This window comes from Homarus americanus, unplaced genomic scaffold, assembly GCF_018991925.1.
Source record: "Homarus americanus isolate GMGI-L3 unplaced genomic scaffold, GMGI_Hamer_2.0 scaffold31957, whole genome shotgun sequence".
In the NCBI taxonomy this organism is placed as follows: domain Eukaryota; kingdom Metazoa; phylum Arthropoda; class Malacostraca; order Decapoda; family Nephropidae; genus Homarus; species Homarus americanus.
The window spans coordinates 8,618-24,999 of NW_024725347.1; the positions used below are offsets into that span (position 1 = coordinate 8,618).

Consider the following 16,382-nt stretch of genomic DNA (forward strand, 5'->3'; position numbering starts at 1 on the left):
CAATCTATTCGCCATGCCGGAAACCATATCATGTAAGTACAGTAATTGTCGACGTTGCGTGGAGGACACCGTGTGGGCTATAGAGGGGTGAGGTATAGTGGGTGATTAGTTACATGAGAGAGTGGAGGAGCAGAGTGAAGCTATCTCTACCAGCTAGTTTATCCACTTTATTGTTGGTGCTAAGTGGAATGGTCATGGTTATTGATTCCCCATATCAGTCTTAGGTATTTATTTTTCCTAAATATTAATAAGATGTCTGTAAAACTGATAAACCCTTTGAAAGTTGCTTCTAGGAAATTCAGATGTCTTTATCAATCAAAGTTTATTATTGATGCCTCCCTCATTCTTAATGTTTATCACAAAATTTTGTCCTAAAAGAGTGTGAGTGGGAGATGATGGCCTCAGCGTCAGTATTGATAATATTTCTGTTGTGTTGTGTGTTTTTGTATGTGAAAAAGAGAGAGAGAGACTGAATTTCCTTTGCTTTCTGTTCATAGATATGGAAAGTTGACTCTAATAGGGTAATTTCGTCAACTCCTACGATGAAATTGAGTTTGGTCTTTGCAAAGCTGAAGAAACACAAGAAAGTGCCCTACATATATATATCATTGTTGGTGATCCAGTTTAAAGTAAGTTAAATGGCTTCTGTTTTCTATACAGATTACTCTATTCTTGCACCTTATCTTGCTATCTGAAGGTGATATTCACTTATCTAAATGGCATGTTGGAAATGTTGTGCAGTATTTATTGTGCTGAGTGTAAAATATGGTAAATTAGTAAATGATTTACAGGAAAATGGCTTCTAGAGCATTACATCCCAACACTAATGCTGCAGATTATGCACCTTACTCATCATGCAGACAAATGCTGATAACTGATAATGTATACATAGGACAGGTGTCTTAATGTATTGTTGGTATTATTTCAGAAAGAAGTTGAAGAACGCTTGAAAGAGAATCCAGACTTTAAGGCTCCTTCATATGTAGGTCCTCGCAAGGAGCACCTCAAAATATATCTTGAGTGAGTACTTGTGCTCTTTTGTGTCTATATATCTGCTTCATAAATAATACAACAAGCAACATAGTCCTCAATTGGTAATGTGAAAGGTCTCCCATAAGTGGTGACAAAGGTTAACTAATGTATCTTCACTGCAGAGAGAAGGGTTTCCCAGAATATGCCGCTCAAAAACCATTCCAGATTTACATGCAAGATTTGGAGGAATCTGGTAACCTGCCGGAGGTCGAGGAGAAAGAACTGCAAATACATGTGATGGAGCAGTTCAAACGGCTGCCGACCTCTAAAAAAAAATTTTACGCCAATAAAGTTTTAGAGGTATGTATGTGTGTTACTATGATGCTGTGGTGTTGCCTTGGTACATTACTTCAGTATATGTTTGCTTACTTCTGGATCAAGAAACTTTAACCCGGGTGTGACATTCCTGAACGTTCTTATTTTTCGCGGCATATTTTGAATGTCCAGGCGGGAGGAAATGCTTTGTATGGGATATTTGCGTAATTGGCAACTCACCTCGTGTGTATTTGTCTCAAGTCAACTGAGTCATGCCTCATGGTCAGTTACCCGCCAGATGTTGTGAGGGATGCACGTCCTTAACCCTCTCTTATGACCCACCCTCGCCAAGTATAACCGAAGACATTTGCTTGGCTGTAGTAGTTCTGTTTGTCAAGAGTTGCTTGATTTGAGTGGCACTGATATAGTATTGGGTGACAAAGACAATGATGGGAGAAACAGAACCCAGATGATGTCAAGTTTGTTGAGGCTGTGAGGACAGTGATAGGCCTCCAGACTGCCCCTCCCTGCCACTCCCAATCCCACCAGCCAATCACGAAGTTCACGGCAAAAGATATGGCGACTTGATTGCAAGGAGTGTGGAGTTGCCTTGTGTATTCCGTGTTACAAAGACTTCTACGCATTAAGTCGTTTTAAATTCGGTAGAAGTACTGTACACTCTCACCAAAAACTTCCCGGACGCTATAAGCACTATGCAATCTGAAAAGTGAACAAAGAGTCTGAAACCATTCCAAGATGACAAGCCACACACTGCTCATTCTCACATCCATCGTACCCGGAGAGGTTTTTAAAATATTAATAATAATAATGATAATAAACGGTTTATAAATAGCGTTGCAGCCGGTGATAAGAAAATAATGATAAGTTTTGTGTGTGAATATTCCCACCGTTCAGTATTTGTTTAGCTCTTTTAGGTAAACTAGAAATGTTTTGCGTTTTGTAAGAAGAACTGTGTGTTGCAACATGTTAACACCACCTACTGTGGGCTGTCCTCAGCGTAAACAAGACATCTTTCATCAATCACCACTGCTCATTAACACTCCACACTCTCCAACCATGTTAGAATGATAGTTGAGTGTAAATACATTCTTTGAGTATTTTTTCTTATCTTGATTAACCCATTTATAAGGTGATTTTATTTTTTATTTTTTTTATTTTTATTTTCCAAAATACGCCCGTGTGGGAGGTGTGTGGCGGGTCTTACAATGCCCAGGGTTTAAGGGTCAAGAGGTTATGTGTCATGTTGGCACTGCCGTCAATATGTGTCTTAAGAAACCATGTAATATATCAGAGCATTCGGTTGACATTTACTTTATTGCAACTCTGATTATTTTATGAATCATTGATACATTAACTCCAGTCTCTCATAAATTCACACACACACACACACACACACACACGAGAGATCACCGACGGGTCAAGACGGGTCAGACGACCTGGACGCTGCTCAGCAGCAGCCACGCTAACTGTTATGTTGGCCCATACCAGCTCCCTCCCTGAACCCTCCTCCCCACCGAAATATCAACAAGTTCTCGCCAGAAGTTCTATTTCATTTGGGAAAGGAATGGAACCAGTGTTGAATAGTGGTGACAGTGCTGTGTCAGTGAAAACAACTTGGCAGTTGAGTCTTACCCAAGCTAACCTTCACAGTGAGGTCCCAGGTACCCAGTGATAATTCCCTGAGACTCCACAATAGAGAGGCCTGGGACCATATCCTCAGACTACGGTGTCCCCATGATACGACACCACGAGTGAATGAATTGGTATAGCATCATGTGAAGTTCCTTATACCATCTGTGAGGGAATTACTACACCACGTGATGCCCCTCATAACACCAACGGTGAGGGAATTACTACACCACACAGGCCCCTATACACCATCTGTGAGGGAATTACTACACCACATCAGGCCCTTATAACACCATCTGTGAGGAATTACTACATCATCAGGCCCCTCATGCACCATCTGTGAGGTAACTACTACATCATCAGGTCCCTCTAACACCATCTGTGAGGAATTACTACACCACGCCAAGCCCTCATAACACCACCTGTGAGGGAACTAGTACTCCACGATGCCCTCATAATGCCATCTGTGAGGGAGTTACTACACTACATGTCTGCTGTTCAACACCTCAGCTATATGATCTATGTGTAACATTAATCTGTATGTTCACTGTAGTTCCTTTACCTTTCTAATGAAGGCTTTGTTAAACCAATGTATGTAATAAGTCATTTGTTCAATGTATATTTTCAGCCTTCGGCTGCAAACTTTTTCAATAAACCGTTTATTATTATTATTATTATTATTATTATTATTATTATTATTATTATTATTATTATTATATACTATATTATTATTATTATTATTATTATTATTATTATTATTATTATTATTATTATTATTATTATTATTATTACACACACACACACACTAAACTAAACTAAACTAGATATTTCAGTTTTCTTCTCTCATGTGACGATGGTTTATTTACATTGTGTAAACCCGACACTTTTCTACTAAGATAATGTTGAATAAACTGTCTCAGAATATAAACAGGGATGGATACTACCAGTGTGGTTGTTTCCATTATTACAGCGATGGATGGAACAGTACAGTACCATAGATGAGGCTGGAAGGGCCAGTTTTAGGATATAATTTTTAATACCAAAGTGTAATTTATACTTTACTGTCGATTTTGTTTTGTATATATAAAAAAAAATAATAGTGCTAATCAATAATTCTTAGTAAATATTAAGGTAGAGGATGAATGAGACTATGAACTGTCGGGGATAACGAGGCTGTAACTTAACTACTGTAGCTGCTTTAATCGTTAACCTAAACTACACACCCCTTTCACAGTGATCAGATTATTATATGTATATTTAGATTCATTCTGGAATGTGATACAAAACACCAGCTGGGCTCACGTACATAAACACCTCGATATAACGGACTTCACTCTCTCTAGTCCGTTAAATAGAGGTTTCACATCTAACGAACCCTCGATATAACGGACTTCACTCTCTCTAGTCCGTTAAATAGAGGTTTCACATCTAACGAACCCTCGATATAACGGACTTCACTCTCTCTAGTCTGTTAAATAGGGGTTTCACTGTAATCTGAATAATAGTAATATTTGCTGCTGCTTGACATTAGCTCAGGGGAAGTATATACTCCCACACCTTAGTACTGGACACACTTTGGTTATGTGTTGATACTGCATGGTGATGGTACCTGTATACCCATAACTGACACTGGGCTGTTACATTGCAGTCCATTATTATTATTAAGGAGGCTTTCATAATTTTGTTTCTTAACAGTTGGATCAATTTGTTTGGCATGTTGTAATTGAAAACCTTGATGTTATTTACAGGGTCTGGAGGAGCACAGAAAGAAATTCCTGGAGTGGGAACAGAACCAAGATGATGTGACGCTGTTTGCAAAAGATCTGTTTCTTTCAGTAAGTTTGCTCTGTGTTTTTCCTGTGTTGCTTCCCTCTTTCTGATAAGATGTTACCTGAAGCTCTTGGATGACGAAAGAGATGAGTCGAGAAGGAGTTTCAAAGCTTTGTAGAGTTTATGTAGGCGGTAAGTTAACACATCAATGGCGGCAATCGTCGGTGGAATTTAGTCAGGGACGGGCTGTCAAGTAGGATTTTTATGTCTCGTGTGTTCAATTTCTGCACATACGGGGGCAGAGGGAAGTTGAAATAAATGGAAGAAGTAAAATGGTAAAAACTCAAGACTGTGTATGAAGATATGATGAGTGACAGAATTCCATAATGTTACAGAGCATTAGGTTAAGTGTAGCTAATGCATTATTACATATTGACCTTCTATTTATTGGGAATTTCTATTGTCTGGTATGGCCCATTTCTCAAGGTTGTCAGGTAAGGGGAGGTCAGCTTGTATGCCTTTATCTGCTTGTCAGACTCCATCTGCTCTGAACGGTGGCCGTCACTTCTACTGTTCCTTGTTATCAGGGTGAAGGTTAGGTGCGTCTCTACCCCCCACCCCCTCCCACTAAGGTGTGGGTTCTCCCACCCACCAAGGTCTAAGTATTCTTAGGTCTGAACTGGAGGCTTTACAACATGGGATTTCAAGATAAGTCTTCCAATAGGGTCTATCATGAGGTTAATAAGTAATTTTATTCTTAAAAATATTACATTACCTTGTTAATGTAGGTCAGTAATGAAAACCACTTTCCACAGGGTAAGAATAATCTTCCACATCTAGTTGGTATGAAGAGGAAGCCTTCTAAAATGTCAGAAGTGTTCCCTCACAAGATTGAGTTTGGTATGTCTTGTCCCAAGTTCCATGATCAACCCAGGGAACCTCCCAAGACACCCATCAAGCTGTTATATCTGAAATTTGAGCATACACCTAGATTTCAAAAAGAGTTTAAAACACCTGCTGATAAAGCAAAAAAACTTAAAGTGTATGGACAAATTAACTGAGGAACAAAAGGGCACTTATGTCACAAAATGCGAGGAACTCAAAGAGGTGTATAAAACACGTTTGTTAGAGTAGACAAGATGGACAAGGAAATGTGCAAGGTGTATCTCGGATTTCTCAGGAGAAAGTTGTATAAGTTCTTTGGATACGACATATTTGAACAGGCATATCCCAATGCTAAGTACCCAGTGTTTGTGTTGAGTCTAAAGAAGGCATCAAAGTCATCAAACGACTTAAGTGATTTGGATGTTACCGATGAAGAGGAGGAGGACGCAGCAGCTACCAAACACGAAGAGAACAGCGGCGGACCAGTACAGTGACGACCAGGATGGAGACTTGGAAAGTGAAGAGTCCGATGAAGAACGGGAAAGTGAGTTGCCTACAAAATCGATTTTGAGTTCTAGAAAAGGCAAAGCATCAAAGCTTGGAGGTAAGACTGGGAACACAGACTTGGCTAAAGGAAAGAAAACACAACCCAGTACACAGTCTTTGGGTAAGTCAGACAAGTTAATAAACAAACTTGTTAAGAGTAAACCTGCTGTGGTGTCACATTTAGGGAACACTGAGACTGTTAGCAAATCAAGATCAACGGGTAATGAACTCAGAAAAGCTACAAATAAGGAAAGTCATGACTCTGAGGATGATTATGAAAGTGATAACCTGGATCAAGAAAATGATAATGATGACTCGGATCAAGAAAATGATAATGATGAATCGGATCAAGAAAATGATAATGATGACTGGGATGAAGAAAATTATAGTGATGGATCGGATGAAGAATCTGGAAGTAAGGAGACTAACAAAAACAGAATAGCTAATACACCCATTCAGCAAAATGATGATGAATCTAGCAGTAGCAGCTCCAGTGAAAAAGCTATGGTTAGGCCGGCATGGCTGATACCAAATCGAGGACAAACAGTACAGAAAAGGGTGAGTATAGTGTTTATTAATTTGTTTAGACATTCCATTTGTTTACCTTTACTTATTTTTATCTTATTACTGTATTGTACCTGTAGAAACAGTTAACTTCCCCCAGCCTTCCTCATATCAGCATTCATTGATATTATGCATAACTACTCAATTAATTATCAAGATTGCATTATAGCATTTTTTTCATTGGGTATTGTTCAGTTGGTCACAATTCTGAAGCAACTCATACTGGGTCTCTCATAGGTCACCCGTGCACCTTAGGAATGTTAACAAATCAGGAAAGGGTAAATTAACACAAGAGGAAAAGGTCAATTTAATAATCAAGTCGAGGAGAGCCAAGATGCTTCACACAGATCGGTTGTAAAATTCTTTATTCACAACACCCAAGTGTCTGTCTCTTTAAGTGTTAATTTCTGTTATCTTCATTGTTATGTTATGAATCCTTCACTAGAAAAAAGAACAACATTCATTTTCCTGTGGTGTGGAACCTATGAAATAACCTGGACAGTAAATTTCTAATATGATGGATGGGGCTTCCTCCCAATTAGTCCATTATATTGGGGGTTTACTGTATATTAAACCATTGTTGGGGACATAAAACAGTTATACTACTCAGGCATTAGTTACACCCACCACAACAATGTTGATGGTTTCTACAACTCGTACATGTCCAATGATTAAAATTTTGAATCTGGGGGAGAGTTTGCCCCAAAAATATGGAATGATAGTCAAAACAGCTCCAGTGGTACTTTTAAAGGAGACATGTTGTATTACATCATCACAGACACATTAGGGAAAATACTTATAGGACACCATATATTAACTGCTTAACCTAACCTAAAGTAACCTTAATTTACATAACCATACATGTTCTGAATGGTGTTGAGTTGTTAAAATAAGTTTGATATCTCTAAGGTGAAGTCCACTCATGTACTCACTACAAAAAGTGTCGTTACGATCTTGCTCGAAACAATGTGACACAACGGACAAATGATTTTGCCAACCCTGCCGAGACGATAAGAATCACGGTGTTCATTTTGAAATTCATCGGACACCCCCTCCATAAAGGTACTTCTTGGGACTCAGTGTACTCAGTAATTAAGGTTTGGGTTATGTTACTCCTATCCCAACCTGTATGATGTAATCCAACCCGATCTGCCCCACCCAATAACCTAAGAGTGGAAGTCACCTCACAGGTACTGATAACTTGTGAATAATCTTGGATAGTATAGTGGTCAAAATGTACAAAATAAAATCGAAAATTGGTTACTCAGTTAATTAATTTGGCGTAACTAGGTCGCAAAATTGTCGTTGTTATACAAATTCAACAAGGGTCTGTTTATGTATGTTCGGTTAGGGTTTGAGCCAATAGTGTAAATTAAAAATATACATATTTCTGCTAACCCCAGAGCAAGCTAGTGTTTCAAAATCATAATAATTTAATGTCACGAGATAAAAAAGTGTATAGGCCAATTTATGATCTACAATACAGTACAGTGTATCTGGTTTTGTTTCCTCCTGTCTATATATTGTATTATCTCTACTTGTCAGTCTTTTTTTCTTCCTTTTCTTAAATTTAGGAAGTTATTTATTTATATCTATTTTCAGGAAGATACAAGTGAAGAATCTGAGTCAGAATCAGATTAGATGACCAGCAGAAGTTTTTTCACAAAATGCCCTCAAGTGGATTGTAATGTATTATATAGTGGAACAGTGGTACCTGGAGGATGTATTTTACCTTTTACGTAATTTAAAACTTTGAGTGACTTCAGTAAGTACGATATTGAAAGTTACTTGAATAATAAATTCATAAGGATTAACTTTCTTAAATAATTTTTTAGTTTTTGTGACAAGGTAAAATATGAAAGTTTTAATGTTTCTTGAATTGGCAAGCAGCCATGTATTGATTTTTTTTAAATTAAGTTGAAGGTGCATGATAAGTGGCACATACAGTAAAACCATGATGATTTTACATTTTATTGTAAGTATCATTAACAATATTTTTGTTTTTATGAAGAATTACTGTTACATTTATATGAACTTGAAAGTACTGTAGTATTTTATGCCATTCAATAAATGGTTTCTATAAAAGTGTTTTAAATGTCCCTAAAACAGTAGGATTATACAGTGTATCATCAAATTTTTTTTCCAGCTATGTTCTTCACGTTAAAATTCCTCCACAAATGGAATCAATGATTACGATTCCTTCCAAAAGTAATGTAATTGATTATGATAATATTAGAAACTGTAATTATGATTCCTGCAATTGCAAATTAGGTAAATAAAAAACAATCACTGTCACAACAGGTGTTTAATGCTATACTGTATACAGAAATAGTGAACATTAAATAATACCCCAAAATTACTGAATTCAATAAGCCATTAATGAGATGCTTACAACTAAGGGTTGGCAAACCACCATTATGTCAAAATTGAGATTTATTCACAAAAGGCTAGGGAAACCACCTCTGGAAATGTCAATACAGTACAGTGGTCCCTCGGTTAACGAGCACAATTCGTTCCAGAAGGTTGCTCGTTAACCGATATTTCAATGGGTTTTTGGGTAATTGGGGGTGGAGGAGAAGGGAGAAGAGAAGGCATTGGGGTGGAAGAGAAGTCACCCCATGCACCATTTCACCCATAAAATTTTAGTTCACTTGGTGTAATTCAAGATTATTTTCTTTAAATCAACACAGCACTGCTATCATCAATATGTAAAATAAATTTCAAAATGACCAATATTTGACTGGAAACACAGAAATAAAGCATTTATGTTGAAGAGAGTCTGAAGCAAGATGTTACCTCCACTGAAAAGACACAGAGACTGACGCCTGCTTGGTGTGTTGACAGGCTGTTTGGCGCGCTAAAAACTAGTTTCCCTGTACAGTGACCCCTCGTTTAACGAACACCTCGGTTAACGTAATTTCGATTAACGAACTGCCTTCCATTAGGATCTTCAATTCGGTTAAAGAAAAAATTCGTTAACAAAGTTCTTACGAACCGACCTCAACATGTTTTCGCTTGCACTGACCGGGCAACCAGCTTTAGTATCAGTCCGCCAATACATTAATCGGTTCTAGGGCTTAAATTTCATTATTTTAGTAAATATCAAGAAGTTTATACTATTCAATACCTAAAAGTTTAATATTCAATTTTTAGTCATTTTAACAATTAAGAGTTGTACCCCACTCTAACGCGTCAATAGAACTCCAGAGGGTCCTGTGTTAAGTGAACTACAAGTATGAACAACAGAACATATGGGATTAATTCCAATAGAAACCGCCCGACTTCAAACTCCACTTTTTGAAGACACATAACTATGTTGTAGTAAAAATAACATCTTAATTTTATGATGGTACATGCACACAATTAATACTAAGAGAAATAGAGAAAACACAGTCGCTAGTTAATGTCCATTCAAATAATGGACCTAACTCCTCCCCTCTCACAATTACACTGCCGGTCCTTCCCCTCTGGAGAAATTTTTTGGGGAAAACCACTAAATTTTAATAAATAATAATTTCACCAAAGTTATAGATAATACAATTGACATTAAGGATTCCTAAGACCAGGAATATTTGAATAAAAATGTCATATATTTTGTATCAAAAAGATAACATAGTTACTCAGAAAATTTTTTTATCTAAAATTTGTATGTCTAATGCAAAATATATGATGTTTATATTCAAAATGATCACCAAATTATAAGAATTCCAGCAATGTAAATTGTATTCTGGCCGGGTAATTTGTATGAATTTTATGAGCTAAAACAAATATCTTCAGTTAATAAAAAAATAATAATCTTCAGGACACTATCTGTTAATCAAAGTACCCCACCTTGCCTTCCCCCTCTTCCAACCGCGCGGTCAGTCCCAACCCTCCCCCCCACCCCCCACCAATCATCCCTTCAAGAGAAGAGTGGGTGAAAAATTTATATTTTAACATTTTGTATTAAATAATACCTCAGATTAAAGTTAGGATAATATAATTGACATTGCTGGATACCTTGTAAGACCAGGAATATTTTGAATATAAACGTCATATATTTTGCACAAAAGATAACATTCTTACTCAGATTAAACATTTTATCTAAAAATTTTATGTCTAATGCAAAATATATGATGTTTATATTCAAAATGATCATCAAATTATAAGAATTCCAGCAATGTAAATTATATTCTGACCGGGTAATTTGTATGAATTTTATGAGCTAAAACAAATATCTTCAGTTAATAAAAAAAAAAAAATATTCTTCACAGGGTAACAGATGGTCGGTCGGTCCCTCCCTCCCCCCCACCCTCCACCAACCGTCCCAAGGAGATGTGTGGGAAAACCAGAATACTTAACTTTTTTGTAATAAATAATACCTCAAACTAAAGTTAGGATAATATAATTGACATTGCTGGATTCCTTGTAAGACCAGGAATATTTTGAATATAAATGTCATATATTTTGCACAAAAGATAACATAGTTACCCAGAGAAAAAATGTTATCTAAAATTTGTATGTCTAATGCAAAATATATGATGTTTATATTCAAAATGATCACCAAATTATAAGAATTCCAGCAATGTAAATTATATTCTGGCCGGGTAATTTGTATGAATTTTATGAGCTAAAACAGGCAGTCAGGCAGGGTGGGTGGGGCAAATCTAAAAATAGCGTCTAGAGCGGACACTCACCGCGTATATGATGAAAAAATCCGTGTTAAGTGAAAGTTCAGCTCTGGCGAGGCACCGCGTATATGATAAAACGCGTTAAGTGAAACCGCGTTAGGCGGGGTAATACTGTATTGAACATAATTGAAGGTAAAGTGACTAGTTTAATGCGCGGCATCCAGCCTCTTAACACAGCAAACAGGAGTTAGTCTCTCTCTGTTTTCACTGGAGGTAACATCTTGCTTGAGATTCTCTTCAACTAAACGCTTTTTTTCTGTGTTTCCAAGCAAATTATATATTGTTCATTTTGAAATATATTTTACATATTGACAATATATAATGCAGTGCAGTGTTGATTTAAAGAAAATAATCTTGAATTACACAGAGAGAGCTAAAATTTTATGGGTAAAATGGCGCCATGGGGTGACTTCTCTTCCACCCCAATGCCTTCTCTTCTTCCTTCTCCTCCACCCCCATTCTAAATCCCATCATCATCATCCAGGAGCCTTCTACATACACACCTCAAAGTAAGTGAACTTTTCTACCATTTTTGTAGAATTTAGGAAATTTTCGGTGAGCTGGAACCAATTACCCAAAAACCCAATGAAACAATGGTTTCGGTTAACGAACTTTTCGGTTAACGAACGACCTTCTGGAACGGATTGAGTTCGTTAATGGAGGGGTCACTGTACTTAAATTATGTTAAATAATTGTTAAAATGACTAAAAATTTTATAAGACACTAAAAATTATTGAATAGTACAAACTTCTTGATATTTACTAAAATAGTAAGGAATTTAAGCCCTAGAACTGATTACTGTATTGGCGGACTAATACGACAGCTAGTGTGCAAGCGAAAACATGTGGAGGGGCGCTCGTAAGGAATTCGTTAATCGAGGAAATGCTCGTTAACCGAAGATAAGAATCTTATGGAAGGTAATTCGTTAACCGTGGCGCTCGTCAACCGAGGGATCACTGTATGGTCAATTTTGCTATGAACCCTTAAGCCCCGGGTTAGTGTGCTGCTCGCAGTACCCCCGTGGGGTTAAATCAAGAAAAAAATCAACTTTAAAAAAAAAAAAATAGGCGGACATTCTGGAACGTCCCTGAGGCCTAAGGGTTAAGTAAAACTACCCACGTTTCACTGTGTGTGGGCGGTAGCTCAGAGAGAGGAAAGCACTAGAGATCTCCATTGTATTTTCTGGCGCTTTATTTATTCTGATTGTACGTGCCTCAAATATAATATGAGCACATATAAATAAAATATTGGTACCTACATATTCATGATTATATTCATGCAAAATCATACCACATATTTCCGTATTCTTGTATTGTCTTGAATTTCTGCATATCATTTATTTTTTTTATTTTTTTATTTTTTTTTTTTTGTGTGTGTAATATCACACATACTGTACTGTACCTTTGGTTTAAAAACAAAAGAATGGAGTAACTACAGTGGGCCATATTAGGCAGCCCCGTTTACACCCTGCTTATATAACTTTATATAACATATCTTTCCAACCTATATTTGAAGCTTCCCAGCATATTCAAGTGAATGATGATGTTTAGTAACTTGTTCCACTTGTCCACTATATTTCCAAACCAGCGTTTACTTACAGTATCTCATACTTGAATCTAAATTTGCCTAATTTAAAGCCATTGTGTGGTTGCTCCTGGTTAGATAGTTTAAGTACATGTACTTTTGTTTAACCATCTTCCATTTGTACACCTCGATCATATCGCCCCTCACTATACTTCTCTCAAGGGAGTGCAAATTCAGATGCTTTGATTTGTCGCTATACTCAAGGTTCCTAATGCCTGGGGTTAGTCTTGTCGCTGGTAGTTCCCCTAGGGATGCCGTTGCGCTAGTGAGACCTCCCTTAGGCGCCCTCGCCCCAGGAAGGGACTGTAATGAGACGAATCTCACAAGAAGAAGATTACATATAGGTAGAATATTGATAGTATAAGAGTATAAAGAGAGGAAGATTTTGGTAGCGTGGCTGTGATAGTTATTTACACTTATTACTTCTTAAGGGCGACTTCTCAAACACCGCTTCGTTACAACTCTTTATTAATTACGACAATGACATGGACACATTAATAACACCTTCTATTGAAGTTACTAGGACATTATATTTACGTTACTAGGACATCATATTACGTTACTAGACACTCTGATTCTCGGACACGAACATGAAATGAATACACTTCCCACGTAAGTAACTCATCCCATGGAAAGCTCTGACAAAAACTCACGTGACCTGGGGAAGGTCTAGCAGGGAGACTGCTTAGCTGGAACACTGGTGTTGGGAGGGCGACTGCTTAGCTGGGACACCGGAGGGAAGTCTCGGTCCTGACCGGAGGCGACTGCCTCCGGTCCTCTCTGACTCCTCTCGAGTGGGCCTGGTGGTGTAGTAGCTGGCCCTTCCTCCTTACAAGACACACACTCTCTCTCTCTCTCTCTCTCCAGAGGGAGGACTAGGACGTCCTATATATTGGGAGGTGAGGCGTCAGGTTGAGCTGATCGGGGGGGGGGCGGCGAAGAGTCTCCTTACATTTGCCCTCGCTAATGTAGGGTCAGGTCTGGACTTCTTCTGCGGTGTAGGTTATTGTGTATATTGGGAGAGAGTCGGCCGGTGCCTTCTTACATGTGTGACATGGGAGGGGAGCCTGGCTGATTTATAGCTCCTTGAGTGGTTACCCTTACACTTGACCTCCCTAATGTCGGGTCAAGTCTGGACTGTTTCTGAGATGTAAGCTGTGGTCTGACAACCCATCACTACAGGACTCTGGAGCACCACTAACCCTAGCATGGCCATTGGGGTCACAGTTACCATTGAGAGGGCCCCTGACGGACGCGGCAGTCCTTGGAAATGCCCTTCTGGGGCTCTACCGCCCATGGAAGCGCCCCTGGGAGAGACCCTGCGGGCACCACTGCCCCTGGAAGGGCCTCTAGGAGAGCCTCCGTGAGTGGGATGGTCTCTGGGGGCGCGGCCGGCCCTGGGAGCGCTCCTGGGGGTGCCATTGCACCTGAAAGGGCCCCTGGGGGAGCTATCGCCTCTGGGAGGGCCACAGCGGGCACCGCTGCCCCTGTGTGAGCCCTTATGGATGCATCCGCATTGGCATGATCTCCCCAAAAAGGCCCTCCCGAGGAGGAGTGGCGCCTCCCCTAGAGGCCAGTCCAGGGGCTCTCCTTAAGGGCAGTGGCCCTGCAGGGGCCCTGCCAGGGGCAGCAGCGCCCCCAAGGGCCCTCAAAGGGGCAAATGGGCCACCAAGAGCCCTGCAAGGTATACTGCGGCCCCAGAGGGTCTTTCCCTGGGGAGGAGCGCCTCCAGGGACCCTCCCAAAGGTGGAGGAGCCTCCAAGGGCTATGACAGGTGCAGTGATGCCCCTGGAGTGCCATTTTAGGTGTGACAGTGCCCCCAGGGGCCCTCCCAGGAGCAGCGCAGGTCCTCCCAAGGGCCCTCCCAGATGCGTTGGCGTCCCTGGGAGCCCTCACAGAGGCGGTGGAGCCCCTGGGGACCCTCCCAACGGTCGAGCCCACAGAGGCCCTGCCAAGGACTGCCCCCCCCCCCTCTCCCCCTAATGGGCCATCCCAAGGGTTGTGTTGACCCCAGAGGCCCTGCCAGGGACAGCTGAGGTCCTCCCAGAGGCAGCAGCACACCCAGGGGACCTTCCAGATGCGGAGGCACCCCTAAAGGCCCTTACAGGGGCGGTAATGCCCCTAAGCGGCCTTCCCAAGTGCGGCTGTGCCCTCAATGATCTTTCTTTGGGTTGGTGGTGCCAGTAGGGGCCCTATAAGGGGCATTGGCGACCCTAGCGCCATCCCATGGCCGGGGGCGTTCTCAAGGGCCCTCCCGGGGGAGGGGGGGGGGGCAGCGCCGCTAGGGAGTCCTCCCAGGTAATGTGGCGCCCCCAGGGTTACAAGCAGGGGCAACGGTGCCCCCGGGGCTTCCCTTATGGGCAGTGGCATACCCATGGGCGGGGGCTCTCCCAAAGGCCCTGCCAGGGATGGCGACGCTCCCAGGGGCCCACTTAGAGGCAATCCCTGGGTAGGTGACGCCCCCAGGGGCCCTCCCAGTGGCGGCAGCGCCCCAAGGGAGCTCCGTAAGAGTAGCTGCAGCCCCGGACAGTGCCACCATGGACCCTCCCAGGGACAGTGGAGGCCTTCCCAGAGGAGGCGTGAATTCTGCCAGGGGCTGTGGCACCCCCACTGGCCCTTTCCGAGGCGACGGCCTCGCCAGGGGTTTTGCCAGGGGATGCAGAGCCTCCAGGTGTCCTGCCAAGGTCAGCAGTGACCCCGAGGACCCTCCCAGGGGCGGCGGCGTCCCCCTGGTCCCTACTAGGGGCGGCGGCGCCGGCGGCGAGGAACCCAGGGGCCCTACAAAGAGTGGTGGCGACTCCAGGAGCCCTGCCAGGGGCGGTGGCGCATAAAGAGGCCCTCCTAAAGGAAGCGGCGCCGTCAGGGACTCTTCCAAGCGCGGCGGCGCTCCCAGGGCAATCCTAGAGGCAACGGCGCTCCCACAGGAGGCAGAGGCTCCCCTAAGAAGGGCCACTTGGGGCCCCGCTGCCCTTGGGAGGGCCCCCTAAGGGCGCTGCCGCCAGTGTGAGGGTTCCTAGGGGCACCTCCACATCTGGGAGGGCCCTTGAGAGTGCTGCTAACTCTAGCAGGACCCCTGGGATAGCAGTTGCCCCTGGGAGGGCTCTTGGGAAGGCTCTTCGGGGGATGGCAGCCCTGGGCGGGCCCCAGGAAGGGCCTTTGCTGCCCCTGGGAGGGCCCCATTTGGCGCCGTGGTCCTTTCTCGGACCCTGACCTCCCATGGAGGCGTGGCCGCCCCTGGGAGGACCCCGGTTGACGCCGCTGCCCTTGGGAGGGCCCTTGGGGGCGCCGCCACACTTGGGAGGGTCCCTGTGGGAGCTACCACCCCTAGAAGGGCGCTCTATTGGCACCACCGCCCATGCCAGGGCCCCTGACTGGGACATCTGAGGGCGCCACCACCCCTTGGAGGACCCTTGTGGGCGACGCCTC

General features: G+C 42.0%; 3 protein-coding genes across 4 annotated transcripts; 2 read left to right on the forward strand and 1 right to left on the reverse strand.

Moving 5' to 3' along the window:
- The first annotated feature begins 263 nt into the window (after positions 1–263).
- Positions 264–8,787, forward strand: LOC121864797 (transcription initiation factor TFIID subunit 11-like). 2 transcript variants are annotated; one of them, XM_042363963.1, is made up of 6 exons: positions 264–629; positions 929–1,020; positions 1,155–1,332; positions 4,686–4,772; positions 5,523–6,696; positions 8,305–8,787. In XM_042363963.1, the coding sequence occupies exons 1-5, from the start codon at positions 543–545 to the stop codon at positions 5,766–5,768; spliced, it is 690 nt and encodes a 229-aa protein (XP_042219897.1). In that variant the 5' UTR covers positions 264–542; the 3' UTR covers positions 5,769–6,696; positions 8,305–8,787. The 2 variants fall into 2 exon arrangements, with proteins under 2 accessions (XP_042219897.1, XP_042219898.1); XM_042363964.1 differs by lacking the exons at positions 264–629; positions 929–1,020; positions 1,155–1,332; positions 4,686–4,772 and having other exon boundaries at positions 6,009–6,696.
- Positions 8,788–14,164: 5,377 nt separating this feature from the next.
- LOC121864798 (U1 small nuclear ribonucleoprotein C-like) lies at positions 14,165–15,143 on the forward strand. Its single transcript, XM_042363965.1, has 3 exons — positions 14,165–14,319; positions 14,495–14,640; positions 14,971–15,143. The coding sequence occupies exons 1-3, from the start codon at positions 14,165–14,167 to the stop codon at positions 15,141–15,143; spliced, it is 474 nt and encodes a 157-aa protein (XP_042219899.1).
- Positions 15,144–15,895: 752 nt separating this feature from the next.
- On the reverse strand, positions 15,896–16,336 carry LOC121864800 (collagen alpha-2(I) chain-like). The gene has a single exon (XM_042363966.1). The coding sequence runs from the start codon at positions 16,334–16,336 to the stop codon at positions 15,896–15,898; it is 441 nt and encodes a 146-aa protein (XP_042219900.1).
- Positions 16,337–16,382: the final 46 nt, after the last annotated feature.

What these genes read in the sequence shown, in the direction of transcription:
- LOC121864797 (XM_042363964.1), top strand. Translation starts at nt 6,013, where the DNA reads ATGTTACCGATGAAGAGGAGGAGGACGCAGCAGCTACCAAACACGAAG. An exon ending in GACAAACAGTACAGAAAAGG is followed by an intron (nt 6,697 to 8,304) that starts GTGAGTATAGTG and finishes ATCTATTTTCAG; the next exon opens with GAAGATACAAGTGAAGAATC.
- LOC121864798 (XM_042363965.1), top strand. Translation starts at nt 14,165, where the DNA reads ATGGCCATTGGGGTCACAGTTACCATTGAGAGGGCCCCTGACGGACGC. An exon ending in GGGCCTCTAGGAGAGCCTCC is followed by an intron (nt 14,320 to 14,494) that starts GTGAGTGGGATG and finishes CTCCCCAAAAAG; the next exon opens with GCCCTCCCGAGGAGGAGTGG. An exon ending in GCCACCAAGAGCCCTGCAAG is followed by an intron (nt 14,641 to 14,970) that starts GTATACTGCGGC and finishes TGTTGACCCCAG; the next exon opens with AGGCCCTGCCAGGGACAGCT.
- LOC121864800 (XM_042363966.1), bottom strand. Translation starts at nt 16,336, where the DNA reads ATGTCCCAGTCAGGGGCCCTGGCATGGGCGGTGGTGCCAATAGAGCGC.